Source organism: Tamandua tetradactyla, chromosome 4 (assembly GCF_023851605.1).
Source record: "Tamandua tetradactyla isolate mTamTet1 chromosome 4, mTamTet1.pri, whole genome shotgun sequence".
Lineage (NCBI taxonomy): Eukaryota > Metazoa > Chordata > Mammalia > Pilosa > Myrmecophagidae > Tamandua > Tamandua tetradactyla.
In genome coordinates, this window is record NC_135330.1 from 30,979,055 (window position 1) to 31,004,040 (window position 24,986).

General features: G+C 40.9%; 1 protein-coding gene across 6 annotated transcripts in view; it reads right to left on the reverse strand.

Moving 5' to 3' along the window:
* The window catches only part of ASTN1 (astrotactin 1), a 325,640-nt gene that overhangs the window by 156,018 nt on the left and 144,636 nt on the right, over positions 1-24,986 (reverse strand). For 3 of the 6 annotated variants that reach the window (XM_077157090.1, XM_077157087.1, XM_077157092.1), the window contains exons 6-8: positions 22,068-22,217; positions 20,824-21,015; positions 12,560-12,644 (exon numbers count right to left, since the gene is read on the reverse strand). In XM_077157090.1, coding sequence (XP_077013205.1) covers positions 12,560-12,644; positions 20,824-21,015; positions 22,068-22,217 — 427 coding nt within the window. The remainder of the gene's footprint in view (positions 1-12,559; positions 12,645-20,823; positions 21,016-22,067; positions 22,218-24,986) is intronic. The other 3 variants (XM_077157091.1, XM_077157089.1, XM_077157088.1) reach the window with 2 other exon arrangements.

Consider the following 24,986-nt stretch of genomic DNA (forward strand, 5'->3'; position numbering starts at 1 on the left):
GCTGGTACATGATGATCCTGTTCACTCATGGACATCCATCCCATGTTCTGCATCAGATGAACCCATTTTTTGATCCATACAAAGGTACTATATAAGCTGGTAGGTCTGAGCATAGAGGAAGGAAAATCAGCAAATTCTTCGCTGTTTCAAAAGGACAGAGCTGTCTAACCAGGTGAAAGTTGCAGGAAAACATTTTGGCTCAGCCTAAAGAACTTTCTAAGAATCTGCATTATAACATTAAAATGACCTATCTTTTAAAATACTGTAGCCCCAGTCACTGAAAGTATTCAAATGGTGGCTGGGTGGCCATTTGCTAGGAAGGCTAGAGGAGGGATTCCTGTTTCAGGAAGCAGGTTGGATGATAGGACCTTGATGTCAGCTTCCAACTCTGAGTGTCCAGAATTGTCTGTGATTAGCTTGATATTCTTACTCCAAATTCCTGAAAATAGGGATAAGGTGACTCACCACTCTCATAAGATAGCCTAAAGATCCAGTTAGGTTCAGAAAACAGAGCTCTGGGTAAGTACTCTCCAAACTGCCTCCAAACTTGGTAATACTTGAAAGAAAGCCATTACTATTTTTCTCAGTGTATTAGTTAGGGTTCTCTAGAGAAATAGAATCAACAGGAAATGTCCATAAATATAAAATTTATGTAAGTGTTTCATGTAACCATGGGAATGTAGAGTCCAAAATCCGTAAGGCAGCCTGAGAAGCTGAGAACTCTGATGGAGGGTCTGGATGAACTCCACAGAAGAGACTCGCCGGCCAAAGCAGGAAGAGAGCCTGTCTCTTCTGAATCCTTCTTAAAAGGCTTCCAGTGATTAGATTAAACATCACTCATTGCAGAAAACACTCCCCTTGGCTGATTACAAATGGAATCAGCTGTGCATGCAGCCTACGTGATCATGATATAATTCTATGAAATGTCCTCATCGCAACAGACAGACCAGTACTTGCCCAACCAGACGAACAGGTACCATCACCTGGCCAAGGTGACACATGAACCTGACCATGACACTCAGGTATTGCTTACGAAGACCACAGAAGAATGGACACATTCCTAAATTTGTTCAGCAAGTACTATGCACCAGGCAGTGCATTAGGGTATGATAAGGGAGTGATATAAGACATTATCTCTTCCCTTTTGGAATTTATATTCTAGAAGTGGAATGTTCTAAACTCAACTTGCCAGATGGCAGTAAGGTTATATGACTTGATAAAAGTTCAAGGAACATAAAACAAGGGCATAGCCAATGCAGAACATAATCACTGGGGACACTTTTCACCATCATTTATTGAGCTCTTACCCTGTGCAACATTGTTAATTTAAGGTTTCTTAGCAATCCTTGCAATAATACTATGAAGTAGATACTACTATTGTTATTTTTACTAATGGGGAAACTGAAGCTCAAAAAGGGTACAGAACTAGTGCAAGAACACAGAGCTTTAAGTGCAAAAATGAAATTTGAGCCTAAATTTGTCTGAGTTCACATTTGTGCTCTTTCCAATAGGTTCTTCTGTGTCCCATAAAGATAAAAATGTGAGTAGATCAATACTAACCCTTTTGGGAGTGAGGGATCCACAGCCTCCTAGCTAGTATGAAACAGTGTTACCATGACTATTAAGAGAAGTCTGAAACAATATCAAACTCTATCTGGGAAGAAAAACCTCTACACATGTCCCAGCTTACTATCTTCCTAGGCCAAGTTTTGAGGAAAATGATTCAAATATGAAGGAGATGCCACTCCTGACCCAGTGAACAAGTGCTCTGAACTCTTTGCCAATAACAAGGACTTACTATGGTCTTTCTTATTCTCCTACATTTGTGTCAGAAAAGGGCAAAGGTGATAATGTCAGTGGCACAGGCTCTGCCATGCCTTCAATCAGAAATTATCTATCTTGGGTTTGACCCCATTGGCATGACCTTGCACTAGCCACAGCACGGAGCTACTCAGTAACAGATGTCTGCCCCCTATGAACAGTTATCTTCCTGCACCCCCAACAAGATGAACCTAAGTACTTTTTTTATGTGGACTGGGCAGCAACCAATGGCTTTTATGGTTTCTATGTTTCCAGCTGGGTCTCCTGAGTGACATGCCACTTCCCTGGGCCTCTATCCTCCTGAAGGAAATGATGAGATCAGCCCAAACATTTGTTAATGTTTTAATCTAAGTCTTCACTCATAATCCCTGCCCCGAGTCTGAACTGCAATCCTATCTCCTGTTTCTTTTTGAGACTCTCAGGAAGAGAATCCCTTGAGGGATCTGGCAAGAGAAAGTTCACGGAAACATTTTGGGGACCATGATTCTCTTTTCTTGCCTGTGGGGCTGTCACTATTGCTATACCATTCAATAGATTCATTTGCAACACATGCCACACTAGGGGTCCTTTTGCAGTGTTAGGCACTGTGGGAGAACGACTACAAACCAACCTCAGTGAGGTTCACAATCTTCAGGGAGACCAGTTTGTATAACACATGTCTGCCTACCAATTAAGATATAGCCTCTGGTTTTCAAATCCTGCTATCCCTGTTTATTAACTGTGGTAAATTTGGCCACTTACCAACTAATATGCACCTCAGTTTTCTTACCTGTAATATGGGAACAATAATCATTCTTATCTCATAGTGTTGAAATGAGAATTAAATTTGTAGGTACATGCAAAGTCCCCAGAAGGACGGTGGGTGCATTGCAAGGACAATCCAAATGTCACCTAGCATTTCTATCAGTATTACTACCACTGCTATTATGACCATAGCTGAAGGACATGGAACAGGAAGTGCTGAGTACAGTGTACAAAGTGCTAGTGTTCATTGATATTTGTGTTAATTCAACTCCAGGTAGGTTCTAACGTGGAATATGTCCCCATTTTTGGCCATTGACAATGGCTAGCACTCAGTTCAGTAAAAGCCAGCCTTCCAATGTGGTATAAACAGTTTATGCTGATAACTGTGGTCTGGGAAGCCCCAGGGGAGTCCTCCACCTCTAGAGCTCGTTGGTCTAGTGGGGCATTAGAGCTTCAAGCAGCTATGAGAACTTCTCACAACAGCCTTGAGAACTTCCTTTCACAGTCACGTGCAACGGAAGCCTGGGGACGCTCTGCATCTAGGTGTCTTCCATCTGAAAGCCAATCTCGGAGTTGGCCAATGGTGCTACTCTCAGTGTAGAAACTCTTAGTTAAAAGGTTAATCAACTTGGTGGGAAGGGGACCATGAGGGAAGGAAAAAGTGATTCCAATAGTTGAGCTGCACCATGTTTTAATGAAAGGAGCCTAGATATTGGCATTGGGCGATTCTGTTACCACTCTGTGACTCTGGTCAACTTACTACTGAGTCTCAAATAATCATATGTACATTGCTCATTGTACATACATTGTATATACATATATCATACATGCATATATTAAATATATGAAAAAGCAAGACATCGATATATATGTTTTTAAATTTTTGCTTAGATCAACAATGGCTTGTGGAGTTTATAATGTGCATAGAGGTAAAATACATGACAACAGTAGCATAAAGGGCAAGAAGATAATAAATGGAATTAAACTATTGTAAGGTGTTACATCTTTATTAGGAAACAGTAAAAGTATCATAATAATTTCAGGTAGTCTCGAGTAGGTCAAGGGGCATATTGAAATCTCTAGGGTAACCATAAAAATATAGTGACATAAAACTACAAACAAAATAGAAGATAATAGACTAATAAAACATACTGGATTAATACAAAAGAAGGTAGTGAAGGAGAACTAAAGAAACAGACCATACAGGACAAATGGAAAACAAGTATTAAGATGGTAGGGAAAAAAATGCCAGAGATATTAAATATGATGCTGTTTTGTTAAAAAAAAAAATACTGTGCCTTAAAATACAAAACAAAAGATCGCCATGAGTTCCACTAGGGGTGGCACTTCAGAGGGTCTGGATTTTCTTCTTTTGTAGCCCCTTTTTTCCTAGATTTTCTATCAGTTACATGCTTTCTTTCTATAAAACTTTTTCAAAAATTAGGAAAAAATAATTACGGTATGAGTGCTCAAACAAGGATCTAAAGTACTTGCGTAAGAAGAAAAAAACCTTCAAAATACTTTTATAGAAATTACCTTCACAGAAATTATAGGTGGAATAAACATCACTAATTTCTCTGCTCTTAAAAAATATCATTAGTGGGAGAAAGATCAAAGGAGGTGGTGGAGCTATACACAGAAGATAAGGTTTAACAAATGAGTATGATTGCTAAATCATTATATTGATATTCCTTTTAATCTCTAGTGTCTTGGAGGGGGTAGAAGTACAAACCTAAAATTTAATTGTCACCCATACCCAACTTACCCAACTCTGAAATCTGTTCTACAATGAATTGTTGCAGTGTCCTTTGAAATTTATTGCTTTTTCATATACATGTTATTTTTCCCAAAACAGGAAAAAAAAAGTCTATTGTGATGATGAATGCACAGTTATATGATGATACTGTGAACCATTGATTGTACACTTTACATGTTGCATGGTATGTGAATATAAAATATATATCATTAAAACTGCATTAAAATAAAAATGTAAAAAATATAATTTGTAGGATGATATGGAGATAAGTGACAGCATTCAAAAAACACCAAGCTCTGTTCCCAGTACTGACATTCTTAACAAATGACAGCTATTAATTAGCATTAAATGAGGGACTGCTCAGACTTTTCAGTGACAGTGAAGTTGTATTGCTTGAAACATTGTACTGAATGTGAGGGTCACTGCTTAGTCTTTAGACAGCCCTTTGTTATACACAGAGTTACACAGAAGTTTACAGCGGAGTCTGGCCTGAAAGCTATACCCTGTCTTACTTTCTTCTTTTCTCTGAAAACAGGTTATAATTGGGGATTTTAAGATAGACATTTCCCCATGGTAAAAAAATTTCCAAAATAAGTGTCACAAGAATACTTTTAAAGCTTTTTTTTTCACACTTCCCCCCAACTTTTTTGACTATGAAAGTAATACATGTTCTTCACAGACTTAGGAAAGAGAACAAAAATGTATACAGAACTGAGGAGTGGGGTTGGCAGCAAAACTTCTGGTGCATAGAAAAAGAAATTGGGAGGAAATATGCCAAAATGGTAATGGTAGCTTTCTCTGAGCATGGGGCAATGAATGAAACATTTTTAATTGATTTTAAGGAAAAAAAATATAAATAGCCAGGATCCCCAAAGCCACGAAAACTGACAGCATTCTCAAACATAGTATTTTTAGGCCAAAACCCAAGGAAGCTGAAGGTCCAGTGAGCATTCCTACTGGAATATATCTGTGCATTCAGTGGAATACATAAATTCAGGACACTATCTGTAAAGTATAGGCAAGATATAAAACATTCCTTTTTATAAAATTGAAACAATTTATCTTCCATTCTTGAGCAGATGGGAGGGTAAATTGAGGTTGATTTTTTTTCACCCTGGTGGTCATGTTGGAGGAAATATGAGTGTTTCCACCCCCAGCACTGTTTAAAATAAGTTTCTTGGTGCCGTGACTGGACTCATCAAAGACAACAGTGTGCTAGAGCCTCCTCCCTCCTATGGAGGGTAGGCAGCACTGGAGGTGGACTTCAGATGCTTGCTGCTCATGGGGAAGGAAGGATAGGATGAAGGTGAGTCCCCTCAGTCCAGAGGGGGAGAGGGGATGCTGAAAAACAGATGGTGGACCTCAAAATGTCCACCCTCCAATTTACAACAGATAATTCTGACTGTGCTCATCATATTGCATTATCTTTTAAATATTTACCCAAATGAATTATCTCCAATACCAGCTGTTACAGTAAAGTTTGAGCTCCAGCTATGTGGCCTTGGGCAAGTCACTTCACCGCTCTATCCTTCCATCTCTCAATCAGTAAACTTCAAGGATCCCTCTAAGTTGTACTCAAATCTGTTCTTGCTTCATGGAAAGAAGAGGGTGCACCTGGCAAGGTCAAGCCCTCTGAAAGGGTGTGGAGACATTGAGTCTTGCCTATGAAGAATTCTTAAGTCTGGTTGTACTCAGATTCATTTGGTGGAACTTGACAAATATGCTGATTCTGGGCCCTGTTCCAGACAAATGAAATTAAAATCACTGGGGACAGAAATCAGAAATTAGTATTTTAAATGACCTCCCCAGATGATTCTTTTTTTTTTTTCACATGAGCAGGCACCGGGAATCGAACCCGGGTCCTTCGGCATGGCAGGCGAGCATTCTTGCCTGCTGAACCACCGTGGCCTGCCCAGCCCCCCAGATGATTCTTAAAGGGCTGGTCCAGGGACTGTCATTCAGGAGCCACTAACTAGGGCATAGTTTGCTTTATATCATCCAGTGTAACTAAGGTTACAGCTGCTTCTAGGAAAAGAACAAAGGACATCACCTTAAATGACTACAAGCAGGGTCAGAGTTGGCTCATCTAGTGCTTCTGTGCAAATTAGAAAAGGCGTCAGATCTCAACAGAGAGGTTCTTTGTCCCAGAGGTTGCTTGCCTTAGCAAACATGGGCGAGGCTTCAGCCCTCAGTTGCTTTCTCAGCCAGACATCTTGCTGAAGTACACAGTGTAACACTGTACTCAGCCCACTGAACACATACTTTTGAGAAAATGGGTTAAATGTATCTTCACTTGAGAAAATCCCTGATAATGAAATGCAGATTTTCCCAGAGCCAACTGGGGGTGTGCTCTCATTAAGCCTGTCCAAGAGAACTTGGTAGTTGGAGATCCATTTTCAAGCACTCAATTACTCCTTGCTTGTCCAGGGAAGTGTCATCTCTCCTTCCAGAGGACCATGTTTGGGCTGCAACAGGTTAGAGCAGTCCCTCTAGAGAGAAAAGGGATTGGGAACTTTAGGCTTAATTCCAAGAACCTCCTTCATCAGTTTTGACATTGAATGGGTGGGATAAAGGACAAGCCACATTTCAATTGACTACTGGGGGAAGAGGAGGAAATTGGGGGTAAAGAAAAAGGGAGGGAAGAAAAGAAGAAAGAAAAATAAAGGCCCAGATACAATGCCCTGGAAACTCTTGTCAGGGATAAGTAACAATGATTACAAAGAGTAAGCGACAGAGGCAGGCAGGCACAGAGAAAGAGAGAACAAAAAGTGATGAGAGGATAATCCCATTTGTAGATGGCAAGGCAATGATAGGAGCTGGACCCAGACAATGAGGTCTGGGCTGGAAGGCAAAGGAGGAAGGCGCCTAGAGATAAAGGAGCAGCAGACTCTGGCTGGAAAAATCTCGTCTGAGGCATTGGAGAAAGGTGAATGGGGCATCAGAGATAGAGAAACAAACAGGGGGGTGGGGTAGGAGTAAAATCCAATGGAGGTGTAGAAATGTCATATGTCATGCAGGGCTGTCTGACTCCATCTGAGTCACTTCCTAAGAGACTTTGAGCTGGTTGAAGAATACCAAACATCACCCAAGACCTGGGCTTGGAGTCAGCTACAATGCAACAATCTAGTCACTGCCCTATAGTGGTTTAGCATTTGCATTAAGATTGACAAAAAGCTGAGCAGAGGTTCTTGCTCAGCATTAGGTGGCCAGGATAAGAGAGGATGAGCTTTATGTCTTTTTGAATAACCTGTGGCATTTGGTCTCTACTCAATACTCAACTCAGTGGCAAAGGTATCTTCTCCAATGGGTTCAGGTCATTGTCCTGATACAGAGCCTCTAGGGAAATGTTTGGTATGTACCAAAAGAAAGTTCCCTCCTATTCTGAGCAAGTCCGTGTCAACCACAATGTATACAGTCTTCATTCTTGGCTTGAAAAGGAAACTGAATTCTGGGGCTTAAGACATTTGCTCCATATAAAGATTTAGAATCCCTAAGCAGTCACTCCTGGGAAGTTGAGAAATAGGGACATATTATAGAAATAGAAGGAGAGAACTGTGAGCACCGGGGGAAATGGAAAGGTCCTATGAAGGCAGGGCAGCCAGTATGAGTGTGTGTGTGCACGTGTGCATGCCTATCATGGTAAGTGTGTTGCCTCCTGAGTAGGCAGAGAAAGAAGAACTTCTGATGAGCAGGACCATTCCTAACAGCTTCTAAACCTTGGTGAAACACTTGTTCATTTTCCATAGCAAGTCTCTTCCCACCTCATGATCACACTTCATCATCATCCTTCAGCACTGAAATCTAGTGACATTCTATATTTCTCTAGTGGGGAATCTCCTTGGTATTGCCCTCTGTGTCTGAGAAGCCAGAATAAGAAATCAGAATATTATTTACTGGGAATCTTCAAATGCATGGATTTAATCTAATGGTGGTGTTCTGAAAAATGTATCTAGAGGCCCTTGGGTACGTTTTTAATTTAACAATAACAACAAAAAAACAATATGATAGCCTTTCTTAACACTTTCTTAACAATCTCCAAAGTGGATGAATAAATTTGTTTTTTCTCCTTTAATATTGTCATGTAAATCAATCTCTCTCTTGTTTCCTCCACCATCATTTGTTTCCATTTTTTGATTGAAAATTTTCAATTTGTCCTTGTTGTCCTAGTAAACAAATATCAAATACAGACTCTGTGTCTGTGAAGCCATGGGGATGGAAGGCTGGGGAGTTATTCCATGGATTCATATAGAGTAGACAGAAGACATGGTAAACCCACATGCTGGGTTAGAATCCTTTTACACTTAGAATGTTGTCCGGCAGTGTCACGGGTTGTGTTGTGGCAGGGAATGATTGATTCTGTTGCCAACCCAAAGACCAAGGATGTAACCTCAAACAGCCCATGTTCTTTTAATAACCCATTAGAAATCTGTCATCCATGACTTTGTTTAAATCTTTTTGAAGCTATTTTTACTTTCAGTGAATAGGACCTTCTCGTGTATTGAATTCAATGATTTCACATCTGTACAATCTGCCATCTGGGTCCTGTTACCTGAGTGAGCTTAGTGAACCACACATTCAGGTTGGAACCTGCCTCGTTTCTCCTTGGGCATTTTTGGCAGAACTGGAATCATCAAGATTGTGACGCGTGGATTCATATCCATTGTAGGTGTGGTCCTCAATTCTCTGTTATTCTTTGCTGTTTGGTCTTGAAAGTCTTTATCTATAGGATTTTAAACTTGGAGAATTCAGATAAATCTAGAGAGAACTAAGGGATCTTTTTTTCATGGCTTGTCAATGCTTTTGTTTTCATTTTTTAGGATTCTTTTGATTTCTTATAAAGGGTCCAGGAAAATAACATGCAATGAGGAGATACCCCATCAAATATGCAGACATCACGGAACTTCTCCCTCCTGCTGACAATTCTATGGCTGGATACATGGAACTTTAATGTCCAAAGTTTTAGCAACAAGACCTTCTGAGATCTAATCCTTATCCACCTTAGCTGCTTCCTTTCCTGTCTCTGTAAACAGCATTTGTAAACTATGTTGAGTTATTTATTTGCCATTCCTGGAAAAATTATGTTTCTTATGTCTCCATGCCTTTGCACATGTGGTTCTTTTTTGCTTAGAATGGCCTTTGCCACCTGTCAAAAAGAACAGTTCAAACTCCACCTTCTCTGTGAAGTCCTAATCCAGATTCTTCATATACACATAAGTCATCCTTAAACTACAATCTCACAGACCTTTGCACACCCTTTATGTCTTAGAATACATTACTATAATTTATTATATGCCCATATTCCTATCTAGACTACTTGTTCCTCTGGTATAGGGACTGTATCGTCTCATAAATAGCAAACTAGCAGAGCCTGGCCAACAATAGGTAATGTGGTAAAATTGTGCTTAAAATATGAATGAATGAATAAATGATGGAGTACAGTAGTGAGAAGATACCTATAAATAAACTGGCTTACACACATATATTCACACACACGTGTGCACATGCACATTGTCAAGGTAAGCTGGACAGCAAAGCAGAGTCACATGGAATGAATATTCTGTTTCAGAGAATCACCCATTTGTAGTTTTTTATATTATTGTCTTGATCAATTTTCTTCCTTTTCTGAAAGTCACAAAAGCTTATTGCTACTTTTTTTTCTAGTACTTTTAAGCTAGATTTTCCACAAAGGAATTTGTGTAACTCTTACAGATCTAGGATTTGGTTCCTCTACTTCAAAATAATTTTCAGCTCTTTGAATGCATGCAATGCAGAATGCTAAGTGAAAAACATAAATACCTGCATAATGTGCTTCTTACCTGCATCTTCTGGAACATTAAGTAAAATATTCAGGACAATCAGGGCTACTATTGATTTTTCCATAATATTCCATCATTAGTTGGCAATCTGTCAGGCAGTTTTCAATTCAAGTGACAGTCTTCATGTTTGAACCAATTTTGATTAATTTTGTGAGAATCATTTAAAGAAACATGGCATCAGAATCCTGATTAAAATCAAGATGTATGTCATCTTATACCTTTCGTTTATCTTGTCATTTCATAAGAAAAAACATAGTCATTTGTCTGGCACTTTTTAATATGTATATAAGCTCATGCTGCTTATCACTCTTGATTCCATTATTCTCAAGATAGTCACTTTTTCTCCCCTCCAAACAGTTGTTCCATTATTTTATTAGGGTCCAAAATGAGAACTTGTAGACAGTGATGATCAGAGAATAATGGAAATTAGAGATAGAAATGACAGATTAGGTCTCCTTGTCTATTTCCTGGGGCTAATGTTCCTGTCAGTCTGTAACTCAGTGCTTTAGCCTGTCTTGTTTTAAATGACACCAATGCTGGGGCCTCCACCATTTTCCCTCGAGGCTCTTGTCTACATCCTAAAATTGTCTCTACACACAGCCAGAGGGAATGAAGAAGGCTTGTGCAATTACCAAGTGAAGTCAGGTCCATCCTTGCAGGATCTGTCTACAAGGCATTAGATGTGGGGCTTGAGAGATTAACCAGCAAATCCAATCACTAGAGAGCCAGTCTGGATCATTCCAAGCAAAGAGTGAAATGATATTTTGTAGTTCTTCTTCAGCAGCAAGTTTGAGGGTCAAGACATACAGAGGTGGTTATCCATCACCCTTTACAATATTTTTCTCAATAAGAATCATGGTCAACCGAGAATCTCAGCAAGACCATAGCATAAGCTGAAATTCTGCCTCCCCAGTGACTATGCAAATACTTCAGTGATTAAGAGAGTAAGGGGGATAAGGGATAAGCAGACTTTGAATAGCCAATGGTGCTTTTTATTCACAGCACTATCAACATCTTTTACCTAAGCCTCCTGCCCTTCCCACCAGTCTTTCAAAACACTTTTTCAAAAAAAAAACAAAACCGGACCATTTATGTGTATTTACTCTCATACAAAGCCCTTTCTCTAAATTTCTGGTAAAATCCAAAATTCAGTCCAAACTGAGCAATCCTTCATTTTCACTAACGGCAAAAGTTCACAGCATTTCGACTCCCTAAGGCTTGCTGACCTAGACTCAGATTTCTTTTTCTTAAATTCATTCTGTCCTGCCCTTATACCTCAACTTCAACCCGTTCCAGAACATTTGCCCTCTACTAACATCTATGGGCATCTATCATGCCTTGCCTTAGTCATCAGCTGGCCAAGTTCTCAGAGTTGAGTTCTTCAAGCCCTTCATCATAAATCACACTTGTGGGCTCTTCAATCATTTTTATTGCTCTTCTCCGAACGCTCACCCATTTGTCTCCACATTTATTCCTTTGAGGGGCCCAGAACTACATTCAGTATCCTAGGTTAAGTCCCACCAGAATCATACAGAAGGGGCTGATCATTGATTTCAGGGATGCACTTCCTCCAGAGCTATGCCTGAAATTATGCAAGTTTCTTTTTTTTCCCACCTTGTCAGATGTGAATACAAATCTACTTTGCAGTCCAGTTTATGATACCAAGATGCCTTTTGCTTTGATTTCTTTCTAGTTTGTCCTGTTCCACTGATTGTTATTAATAGTTAGCATGTCCTGAACCTTCTATCCTACTGCCCTCTCCACAACATAGTCAACGCAGAAAGCAAGCTCTCAACATCTAAAACAAAGTAGAAAGTCCTTTTAAAAAGCAATCGAGAAAGCCACTACTTTATCCCAGTTATGTGTGCTTGTGGGAAAGCAAAGATCTTACAGAGAAATAGTAATTGGGGGATCAGGCAAAAATACTATCTTATTCAATGCATGGCCCTCTCTGAGTCTTTGCATTTCACCCGTGCTGACAGTGCTGGTGAAAACAAGTTCCTATTCATGTCAGTCTTGCAAAGCTTGTCAAGCTCTGGAAGAGCTACCCTGGAGTCTGTATGGCTTTGCGTGTCTCCAACAAAATCATCAGCTATGTTCTGCCTGTGGAATCCTCATGGTTGGCAGTGGTGTGAAAAGGAAGAGAGGGACAGCTTGATTTTCAGATCCCAGCTGGAGGCTGTGGGGCTGCGAGTCAGAGGCATCATCTCCTTACTCGTAAATGAAAAAAAAATGATATGGACGTCATTGGAATGGTATAAATATGGAAATGCACAGTGACATTTTTTTTTTTACCCATTTGCTGTTCAGAATATAACCACCCTTCACTTCTATTCCTCTACACACAGTCGTTCCACGTCATTTCTGTGTAAGAGAGAGGTGATATCTTGGGAACCGGCTAGCTTGCCATTCCCTCACTTACCCCTGGTTTGTCCCCCATTCATTCCGAATGCAAAGATGCTTGTGTACTGGGTCCTTCATGTAACCTTCATAGCAGAGGCATTCTCCTTAGGAGCAGGGTAAAGAGGAAAAAAGAGAAGCAGGAATGAATTGGTTAACATGTTTCTACTTAAGAAAATTAATATCAAATAGATTAAGCTCTGCTTCTAAGAGCAACAAAAATGGGACAATTAATCCCATTATTTCATACATTCCCCTCCCCACTGCCACATGAATGAACACATCCACCAAACTCTCCATTTTCAAGTAGGTGATCATTTTCACTGGTAGAGGAATCTAACGTTTGCAAAGCACCCAGCATATGTGCTCGGTAAACATGAACATCAAAACTCCTTTAGGGAGGGGACTCTTTCTTTTTCGTCTTAATTTTCTCAGTGTCCAGTACGCTGCAATGTATGCATCAGAAATCAATAAATGTTTAAAGACTGCCGAAGTTAGTTATATATTTAATATTTCTAGGAATCTGAAAAAATAGGTTTTATTAGCTACTTTATGCTCATGGGGAAAAAACTGAGGTTCAGAGATGTTAAGGGACTTGCCAACAGCTTCAGAGTAGCAGAGTTAAGATTTAAAACTATGTCTGACTCCAAAGTCCTTTCCCCAATACCACGCTATATTGCTAGCTCACAGAACAGCTACTATATTTAGAGGAGGCCCTGGGTTTTAGTTTTTAGGTGAAAATGTCTAATTATCTTGGAACTGGTAAGCAGAAGGGTAATCTACAATTTTATATTTCCCTAGGATAATACTCTGACTTCATTATCATTAGATATTCCATTGATAGACCACAGGATCCTTGAACCCTCTGCAACTGTATGCAAAACCGCATATGTACATAAATGCATTTTTCCAGGGTGGGGTTATATAACATTCATCTCCTTATCTGGGACCCTCAAAAGATTAAGAATTATTGCTCCACTTAATACTGATCTAGAGAAAAATTGTTGTGTTTCCGTATAATAATAAGGAATAATAATTCTTTATACAATGGTATATATCCTCAAACTACTAGACTAGTTCCACTAAAGTACTAGGTTTTACTCTTTCACTGGCTGGTTATGTAATTTATAACTAGTGAAAGAACAGGTGTGACTACCTGAAATTTGTAAATAACAAAGGTATCATGCCCCAAGGAATCAATGGGCATACATTTTTGTTTGTTTGTTTTGTCTCATTTTTCTCAAGGAAGTGACATTTAAAAGGGTATAAAGAAATAGGACAATAGTTTGGGTTCTATATTATCCTTCCAAAGATAAACCCCAGTGAAAATGAAGTGAAGGGATCTCACAATTAAGGGGAAAGGGCTTGGGATAAGGCCTGATCCATAAATTACTGTCCATTGGGACCACACGCTCATTTTCTTCCCCCGACCTAGGTGTGCTAGGGAGTGGAGTGGAAATGAGTGACTTAGTTTGTGAAGGCTCCACAGAGAGTTTTAGATCAGTACTTTGTCTCCTGAATGGAAAATTCAGGCTTCCATATAAGCTGGATTCACAACAAGTTCCAATTTACCGGCTTCAGCGGTTACTGAGCTATATCTGGAAACGGTCAGGGAGCTGAGTCAAATGTAAGAAAACACAGCTTGAAATTATGTAATTGATGATAAGGCTGGTGGGTGAAGGCTGTCTCTCTGACAGAAGAAAAGATAAAGAAGACGAGTACCAGGGAGAGCAAAAAGAAAAAGAAAAGAAAGGAAAGTAGTAGGATATTTATAGGATACCTTATCAGTTCCAGTGAAAATATGGATCTTAGATTACAAGCTACATATGGGGCAGGAACAAGGGCAATTTCCCCCCTGTGTAAATATGCCTGCAATAAATACTTGTGAAATAGAAAACAAATTAATTAAAGAGTTTGTCCTAAAATCACAGATAACCCCCACTCCTACCATCCTCACTACCCATGACTCAGATACCTAAGCCAGATTCATTCCTACTACGGGAAGATACTCTCCTAATGTCCTTGTGAACAACCCACCATGCGTTTGATGTTAAAAAACAGGAAGCAATCTTGGGAGGTTGCCAAGCCCATCACTCTGACTCTTATAATGGCCGTCTAGCCTAGAATAAAGAATTGACAAAACAAGCCATCCTCTTCCACATTTGATATCTAGTTAGCATAAAATATATAAAAATAAATGCAGTAACAACTCAGAGTTCAAGCAGAGCCTTATTTTCCTAATGATGGCAATACCCACCATTTGAATAGCACATTTACCTTTCTCAAATTGCCTTCCTAGTCATTATCTCCTTATGAGGTTTCCATCATTCATTACCAAGTGGGGTCTCATCGTAGACAACAGATTAAGCTGTTCTCCATAGCATGGCACATGCAAACCAAAGTCAGAGAAACACAGACATTCTAAAATATATCAGGATACAATTTGAGGATTTCCGAAACATGCCTCTCGAATGATCTTCTTTTCCACAACCCACCAACTTCCTTCTGTATTCCTTCTCAAATCCAGTTTGCCCATCTACACTGAAAAGAGTTAAGAGTTGATGAGGAAAGTTACTATAGCAACAAACTGCTAAATCTTGACTTTAAGAGGGGCTTCGTGCAAGCACCGGCTCCGACTGTTAACTGTGAATTTTAAAGACCCCACAAGGGTGTTGGATGCCCTCCTAAGCTAGAAGTGTTACAGTCTCTGCATCTGCTGTGACAGATGGAGGGGAACACATGACTTGCCGACTCTGTGGTGCTGTACATAGGATTCCAATAGAGAGACGTGCCACAGGCACAGATAGGTGCCCAGCTGGGTGAGAATGTGCCCTATAGGAGGCAATCAGAGGCAACGACATTGCCAGGCAATAGCAGCACACCCTGAGGTGAGCTAGGCGATCAATGCAGAGCCTGGAGATGGCTATACTTGGACTGCCTGAGGGCAAATGTCTTGAGGTACTCTGCAGGACAGACAAGGCCTTTTGTTATTTTCCTTTCTCCAGATGAAGGACTGAGGCACAAATTTCATCCAATGGTCGAAGAAATACCTCAAAGCCAGGAGTCTTGGACATGACTTGATCACCAAAAGTTCTTCATGAGGTAAATGCAGGTCAAGACCAAAAGTCTTAATGCACCTTTATCCTACTGGAAGATCTTGGCTTTTATCATATGGAATTTTATGTGCTTCGTCTAAAAAGGGAAATCTTTGTAAAACATCTGTACTTAGGGAGTATCTAATTTTCTGGTCTCCCTTCCCTGTGGAGATACTGGGCAAGAGGCAGGCTGAGGGTCAAACAGCACTACACAACTCTGAGAGAAGAAAGTGTGCAAAACATGCCCAAAGTATATCTTGAAGGAAAGTGCTTTAATGCTGCTCCGTCAAATTGGCTTCATAAATCTTCTAGGCAAGGCTAGTGAGAGAAGCAATGGTTCAGAGCAGGCAAAGGACAGGTGGGCTGGATTGACTCTGGAAACCTGGCCCAATCCCTCTCCCAGACTTTACACATTTTTACATGGTTGGGTCTGGTCTATGGAACTACCTGGGACAGAAGACACTTCAGTGAACATCTTGGATGGAGATTAAAACTTGATTTAGCTTGGAAACCACTGCTCCTTGCAGACACATAAAAATTACATATCATGGAATTGAATGATTTCTAAATGTTGTGTTAGTTAATTTTTTTTTAATTAATAAAATTTTTTTTAATTTTTAATTAATAAAAAAAATTACATATCATGAAAATGGCAATGAGGGTCTGAGGCCAGGATTGAAGGGGGATGTGAAATTAAGCAGGGGCGTGAAACCTCCACAGTTGTGCATGTGACAGAACTAAGGCTAGGAACTGAGGGGAGAGAGAAGTCGCTGAGACTTAGAACCAGGTAGTCTGTGTTTCCATCAAAAAGATGAAATTAGAGATAATACAACAAACAAAATCAACTTAGGAACTCCAGGGAAGGCCAAACTCTGGCTGGATCCAGCCAAGGCACTAAGCCATTCAACTTCGGTGCTTTGCTGTTAGCCCAACTTGACCAGAGACAGGTCCTAAGGTTACAAACCTGGGAGGAACTGGGAAAGAACTCATTGTGTGGGCCAGCAAAGGGTTCTGTCAGAGGGCTGGAGTTTGGCTGCAGACATTGAAAAAAACAATTCTCATCCTTGCATCCTGGTTTCCTTCCTGATACATGAGCAGTGGGAAGGCAGCATCACCTAGTAGTCAAGCATGTAGGTTCTGGAGTGAGGAAGCCTGGATTTGAAGTCTGGTTTGGTCTTTAACTTGGCTAATGACCTTGAGCAAAGTAGCTACAACTTTGTGAAATGAGGTTAAAAATGCCATTTATTCCATAGGTGACAATTCAATTACATCATTTAAGTAAAGCATAATGCTTGACACAAAGTGAGCTCTCAATAAACTTTACCAATCAATATTTTTAGTGCAAACCATTTTTCCACACATTTTCCACTGTTTTCCTTCCCACTCCCACCTACAAGGGGTTTTATGAAGTTGTTTGTAGACGACCTTGGGAACCTTGACCCACATCCTCCTGAGTTGCTAAACATTCATGTAATAGACGCAAACTTGCTCTAAGTTGAGGATGGCTAGAACAGCTATTCTCAGAGAAGAATAGATGCTGTAAAGGGCCAAACTGTACTCAGCAAAAGATAGGAAGTGTCTGTCATCCCTCAAAGAATGGGCCTATATTTGAGGAGTGGATTGTGCCCCCAACAAAATGCATATTTAGGCCCTAAGCCCTGGTCCTCTGGGTGTGACTCTGTTTGTAAATAGTTCCTTTGAAGATATTATTAGTTAAGGTATGCCCAAAATGAATGAGGGTGGGCTTTAATCTAATATGCCTTAGAAGCAAAAGAAATTAGACATGGAAAAAGAAGTCATGGGAGCAGCCAGAAGTTAAAAGTCAAGCAGAAAAGAAAGGAGAAGACACCCCCATATGTATTACCATGTAATGGAAAAGCCAAGAGCCAGGGATCACTGGTGCCAGTCCTAGAAGGTCACAGACAGTGGGGAGAAAGCATCGCCTTGATAGTGCCTTGACTTTGAACTTCTCCTAGCCTCAAAACCCATGAGCCAATTAATTTCCTTTGTTTACACCAATCCGTTGTATGATATTTGTCTTAACAATTGTCTTAACAAAACACCTACCATTTCTCAGGTAGATTCAAATTCAAAACAGAGAGACTATGGATTCATGATAATTATAAAAACAGCCAACATTTGCTAGAGCTTACTATATGCCAGGCCTTGGGCTAAGAGCTTTATGTATATTTTAACCATCCTAAATAATCTGTTGGTAGGATGTAAATGTACAGGGATGCTGGAATGGAAAACAGAGCAGCAAGTTTCCTCTGGCTTGAGTTCTTGGTAGGTTCCTGACACATCTTTCGAAGATCTATGTAGCCACCTTCTATAAATTGGGGTGAAGGATTTAAAAAGGGAGTACAGCACTCTTGTGTTTCTCTTTTTTTCTTTTTCTCCTTCCCTGGTGTGTTCACTTTCTTCAGCTACTATAACAAATTAAGACATATTTAGTGACTTCCAGCAACACAAATTTATTTTCTTATAGTTCTGTAGGTCAGGAACATTCTAGATCAACATGCAGTTGATGGGTAAAAACATGCTTAACTGTGGGACACTCTCAGGAAAGATCACTTAGGGCAACTCCAGGCACCAGAGACTGCTCCTATGCAGTGACTGAGTGTCTGTGTTTCTATGTTTATGTGAGTGTGTGTGAAAAAGTATACAAGTGCATTTGCACAGTTCCACACATCCAGATGGGCAGACCCCTCAGCTTGGCTGGGAAAGCACATGTCCCAACACTATGACATTTCCAAGTAAGCTAGCTGAAGGATTGCAAAAATAACATTGACTTGACTTACAGCCAATTCCCACACTCAGCTCTTTGGAGAAAGACTCTAGGATGGAGTGTGGGAGGCGAAAAAGTTTCTTACTGATGAGCGTGTGGGATGACCACATCATCCTATGTGCAGAAAGGAGAACGATGGGAAGGAAGAACTTGCCAATTCAAGCCTTCAAGAAAATAAAAGTCTTTGCAACATCATTCCTCAGCTGCTACCCAAAATGAAGATGCTGTATCTTTTGTTCTGTTGTAAGGTTTCAGTTTTATTTTTAGTCTTCCTCCAAGGCTTTCCAATTGGAAATTCATTAGTTGTCACACATACAAGGAAGCCATTAGCAGGAGAGGGGCTTCACAGTCATTTTCAGCAAGTATTAGAAATAAGACATCTAGAAAGGACTGAAAGTTGATGGGAGAACTTTGCTGTGGATAAGCAGCTTTCTCAGTTCCTGGCACCTGGAGCAATGATGCTTGGTAAATGGTTGTGACTTAAAACAATTTTTAAAATTTAAGTATGTTGGATCTGAAATGTCTGAACACAAAGCAATCCTTTATAATCCCATCACTGCTTTGACTTTTATGAGGGATGAAACACCAAACTCTGCCTTCTGGAGCTATAGGACTGTGGGCAAGTCATGTAACTTCTCTGGAAATTCAGATATCGATCTGAAGTAAGGAGGCTGCTTCAGTGTTTCCAGACGATCCACTCTAAGTGTAAAAAAAATTCAATTCTTTTTTTTATTTTTTGACTTGTAATTAAAAGTGTTTCCTTTTTTTGTAAATACCAGTAGAAGCACCCAAAGCCCTCTGGAGATTATTCCAGAGGTGAGTTTACAACTGAGATTGTCCAAAGTCCTCCTCATCCAAATCAGCTGGAGAACTAGAGGTCTAGAGACTCGCTCAACCGCATGGAGCAGCTCCACCTCTGAGATGAGCTTTTTTTCTTTCTCCTGAGCACACTGGCTTTTGGGTATGGTGCATAGCCCATCTGTTTGGTGTGGTGTTTGCCTGACAGCGTAGGAGGAGCGGCAAGCAAGCACAGTCTTAGACATCAGATGTTTAAAATGCTGTACTTTCTCCTCCGTATGGGGGCTGAGAACCTCTGTGATGGGCCTACGTAAAAACAACTTTCAGACATAAGAAGGTGAACTGTAGATATTGCAGTTAACTACCACTCCCCCAAGAAGATGTAATAAGGGGTTTTAACTGAAGTAGGAGCTGAATCTTTTAGATTCAACCTCTACTAAGATCCCTCCACCCTAGTGTCTGAGGAAGACACGTGTGTGTGCGTGTGTTATGCGTAAGTTCAGATACATGTGCTGCGTGGGGGCGTGTGGAAGACATGCATGGAGCTTGAGGATTTGGCCCCAACTCTAAAACATTTTACAGGTCTTAGATGTCTCCTTATCCTATTCCTTTGCTGTAGGGCAGCATATTATTTCTCTGGGAAGTATCTATCTGTGGTACTTGATCTACTGGAAATAGATCTTTATAAGGACTACTGTGAATGATCTTTATAAATATTACTTCTATACTTCTACTATAATGAAATTACAGTGAAAACTAGAATGAGGGATCCATGCTCATGGTATGTTGCACCTGCCCAAATCTGGACCCTCACTCAGAGAAGACTCAATCTCCTTTGATAGTATGAGAGACTTAAAGACGCTCATACTCTTTGACCCAGTAATCAGTCTTCTAAGAATTCATGTGAAGAAAAGAACTTCAAATATGCCCTGCATTCATATGTAAAGATGTTCATTTTACTACTATTTGCAGAAATTAAAAATTTAATACTTCCTAAAGGTCAAGTAATAGCGGACAGTTTAAATGATCCATGATACAGACATGCAATGAAATATCAAATGGCCATTAACATCTGTTATTGTGGATTGTTTAACAGTTTTAGAAAACTTCTACGAAAGAAGGTTAAGTGAAGAAAGCAGGAAAAATTTTCTAGTGCTAATGTTTCCTAGCCCCTAAAAAATCATGCATAGAAAAAAGATTGCAAGGGAAGACATCAAAATTTTAAGAGATTAGCTCCAAGAGATAGAATTATAGATGAATATAATTTTCTTCTTTTCTTCTTTGAGCTTTTCTGAACTTTCTAAATTTTCTATAATAAACATGCATTAATTTTATACTCATATGAAGTCTAGTCCCAGTAGCTAAATATCCCCTGACTGGATGATAGATAGGATATGGAGACCCATAGGGTCCTTCCAAGGCTCCTGCCAGAAGATGACGCCATATTTTAAGCCAATTGTGCTCAGGAGCCCAACCCCATGTTGGCAGCTTGCATGGCATGGCCAAGGCTCCTGACGGCAGTGGGAAATTGGGGTGGGGCATTGGGAGAGTTGGCCTGAGTTTTGAGGAACCGATCGCAAGAGGTATGACCTCTCTGACAGTTACCCGCTGCCCGGTGCTCCCGCCTACCAGTTTCGGGGTCACACTGGTGTTCACAGGGGTCGAGGAGGCGTCGTGCACAGAGGTCCATGGCCCAGGGCCCACTGGAGTTCTGCTGTGAGAACAGTACCACTTGGGCAGGGTTCAGCCAGTCACTGGCATCCAGCTGGCTTCCCTCCAGCAGGATGAAGCGGCTCCCTGTAGGGGGAGAGAGAGGAAACATGCCCATGTGTGCACACAAGCATACACAAGTCACTGCACAGAGTAAAGCCTATTTTGCAGATTAGTCCCGGTCTGAGCTCAGTACTTCCATAAGTCCTAGCCCTTCATTAGTTCCAGAGCAAGGGATCAGCAGACAGAGGCTCAGTCATCACTTGGGCTGTTGTAAGGCTGGGGACGTGTAGGCAATATCATGCTCAGTCTCCTTATCCTATTCCATCTCTACTAGGAAGTTCCTGGAGATACAGGAGAGAGAGGCCCTGTGATGGCCATGGCACAGCTCCATCAGACCCAGCCTTGGGCACTGGCATTTGTCCAAGCAACAGGGACCTGGGGCCTATCTTCATTTGCCATGAAATAACAGGCCCTCTAGCACTGTGAACAGTCCCCACCTGTTTTCAGCCTTACAGCAATGGCAAGAACAGACATTAACAAGTCAATTAGGTGCTCTGGGCTTAAATAATTCAGGGACTCTCAGAATTTATATTACTCCCTCATTATATAGGGGGCTCCCTGGATGAAAGCAAATTATTGCTTCAGAGTTCTAGGCTTAGAGTGAGCTATTGCAATTAGGAATTTTCCATGCGGGCATACCAAACTGAAGCATGGCTAATCCTTAAACATCTCTACTCCATTTAGCAATTTCTCTATCAAAGGCTAAGTGAATCTTAATGTCTACCTACCTATAGACAGTGTGCTGTGCATTTCTATACCAAGACTGGGATGTATTTAAAAACAAACAAAAAGGGAGCAGGCATAGAGAAGAGATGCTAATCTGTTTAGTTGCTTTTTTTTAAACCTGTTTATTGATTTCAACTGAGGATAATCCTATTTTGTCTTAAGCCTCATTTATTTGGGTTTATGATTGTTTGTTTTATTTTATTTTATTTTATTTTTTTTTTGGTTTGTTTGGTTTTCTTCCTTGCTCTAATAATACATGGCAGAAATCTCTGGCTTCTCTATCCGTTGCCCAACCTGAAAACCATCCTCTTTAGGGGAGGAGGTCACATCCTCAGAGGAAGTGGGCTCACCATCGGCGATCAAGTGCTCGGGGACGTGCAAGGTGATTTTGACAATGAGAGGGCAGCTGACGTGAGAGGTGCACACCAGGCCGATCACACAGCTGGTAATGCTGATCAGCGTCAAGGTGGTCTTATTCACGGGACTTCGGGGAGAACCCACTGTAAACAAGGCAAAACAAGACACATGGTAGTGAAAATCCTGGCTTGGCAAGTCCAACTTGGCCTTTTGCCCTTGACTCTCCTCTCTTCCCAACCCAACAAAGAGGGGAGGCAGGTGGCAAACTGTCTCTAATTGCATGACCTCAGTGACCTAGATCTTCATGGAAAACCATATTATCAGTTAGAATCAGGGGGAACTTGGTGAAGCAGTGACCCTTAGCGTCAGGAACGGTCAGTTGAGGACAGTCCTCTATGATTTTCTTGGGCCAGGTTCACAAAAGAAACCATGAAGGGAAGAACTCTCCATACAAACACACACCTTGCCCATTTGCCTGGTTGAGCTCCAGCCTCTGGCTAAATGGTGGTGGGAATGTTTTGACCACACATTTGGCCTCTCCTTAGTCCTCACCCCTCCACAAAGAGTGTGTTCTCCACAAAGCATCTCCTCCATGCCCATGGCTCAGAATGCTTCTTCAGGATGAACTTCCTGAACTTGAAGAACCTTGCCCTTACTTAATGGGTGTGAGTCATACCAAATGAGTCTTATTCTGCAAGGCCTGGATGAAAAAAATGTTTCTCTGGAGGTACAGAAAATGTTGTTGTACTAGGAATCTCTCCACAGTCCTGCAATCACTGGAGTGAGGTTATAAATGGAAACTTGCTGAGGAAATAACTGCTGGAGAGTAAAAAACCCTCCCAGGTAGGTGAGGACAGAGATAGGGATTGGGTAGGAGAGCTTTTTGTTGGCTGGCTTTTTGCTTTGTTTCAGAAAAGAGGAGAAGATGATAGTTGGCAAGACCTTTTACAGGGAGGCAGGACAGATGTGAGAAAGCAAAGAAGCAAGGCAAATTGCCAGCTGAGGGATGTGGATCTTGTGTAATTTTTTTGAGTTCTGTGTTAATACTTAGTAATGATAATAAAAGGCATCTGATATGGTACATTAAACAGGTGGCTGGCCCTGCACTGTTTTAAAGATATTATATTTCTAATGTCTGCTTCATTACAACAAACCTATAAGCATGTATAATAACTACCCACTTTACAAATAAAGAAAATAAATCTCAAAGAGATCAACCTAAAAGTGACAGTTAACATTTATGAAGTGGTGCAATGTGTCAGGCAACCGTGCTCAGAGTTTTACAGGGCTCAAAGCATTTCATTACCACCACAACCTTATAAGGGCAACTCTTGTAGTGACACAGAGCAGTGGGGAGGTTGTAGGACCCCTCCAGGATCAAAGGGCTACCAAAAAGCACAAGTCTAGTGGAGGCTCCAGCCCACAAGAAACAATGTGTTATTCAGTCCTCAGGCCCAGAGGAGCCTTTGGGAAGACAGGGACACAAGTGGGGAGCAGGTTTCCAGGAGGTGGGTGCGTTGGCAATAGTTGGGAAGGAGGGCCTCACTGATGGGTGTCAGCCTCTGAGTCCTCTGTTCCTTCCTACCTGGAGATAATCTATCCATGTTAGTATCCTTTGATCATGGAATCTATTCTTCACACTCACAAATCTGCATTTCCAGGCCAAACCTGGCCTCAACCACCAAAATGGACACATCCAAAACGAAAGTCACTTGAAATGATTTCAAAATAAAAAGTCAGAAAAAGTAAAAAGTAAGCTCGCCACTTTCCCTCTAAACCTGCTCCCCAATGAATCCCATTGCCCAGCAAAGGGCATGGCTATCCATTTTGTTTCTCAAGTCAAAGACCTTCATCTTGTCTAATTTGTCTCTCATTCACAACATCCTCCCTATCCCTCACACACAGGGAACCACCGATGCTACGAAACTGTTATCACTTTGCTCCCAAATTTCTCTTGCATCCATTCTCTCCAGCCCCACCTACCCTATCATCTCACATCTGGACTACTGTCAGCCCTGTCCCACCCTCCCCCTCCCCCACACTGCCCCAGGGTAATCCTTCACTGATTGGATCAATGTTCTTTAAAAGATTTCAATGGCTCCAACTGAAGTACAAGTTCGAGTCCGTTGGAATCAAGGCCAAGTCCTCTCTGGCTTCTGCTGATCTTCTAGCCTATTCCCTAAGCAACCTGCAAATCTGTACCCTAAGTGTCACTCTAGTAAACTATTTACAGCTCCTTGACTAGACCATCATCAATTACGTCTCTGCAACTTTGCACATATTATTTCCTCCTCCATAGAGTGCCATTTTGTCACCTTGTCAGCCTGGTATAAACTTTCACTTCACATCTCAGCCAAATAACATTTCCCTGTTGTTTCCCCAAAACCTTCGATTGCTGATTGTCACTCACTCATTTCCTGGTGCTCCTCGGGGCCTGGGTGCACGCTGCCCTTACAGCAGTACAGCCCTCTTCACACACCACATCACAGCTTACAGACACTCGCCACTGTTCTCCTGTGGTTGCAGTGACATGCTACTGATCTCCCTGTTTCTCTGGTCCTTTTGCACCTTCAACCCATAATCCAGCATCTCTCCCTGGCTTCAAAACTCCTAGCGGCTCCCTACAATTCACAGAACCAAGTGCAAAATTCAGTAGCCTGATCCTTACATGTGATTATGGTAGCCAGTCCTGTTTTACAGCATTGTCCCTTCCATCCTGTGCCCTCATTCTCTCTCTCTCTCTCTGTGTATATATATATATATATATATCAAATAAAGAAAATAAATTTCAAAATAAAAATTTATTTTTATACACATATACCTATATATATAAAAATTATATTTATATATCTCAGACTACAGTTGCCATATTGAACTACTTTTACTTCATTGAAAATACCCCATTCTTTTGT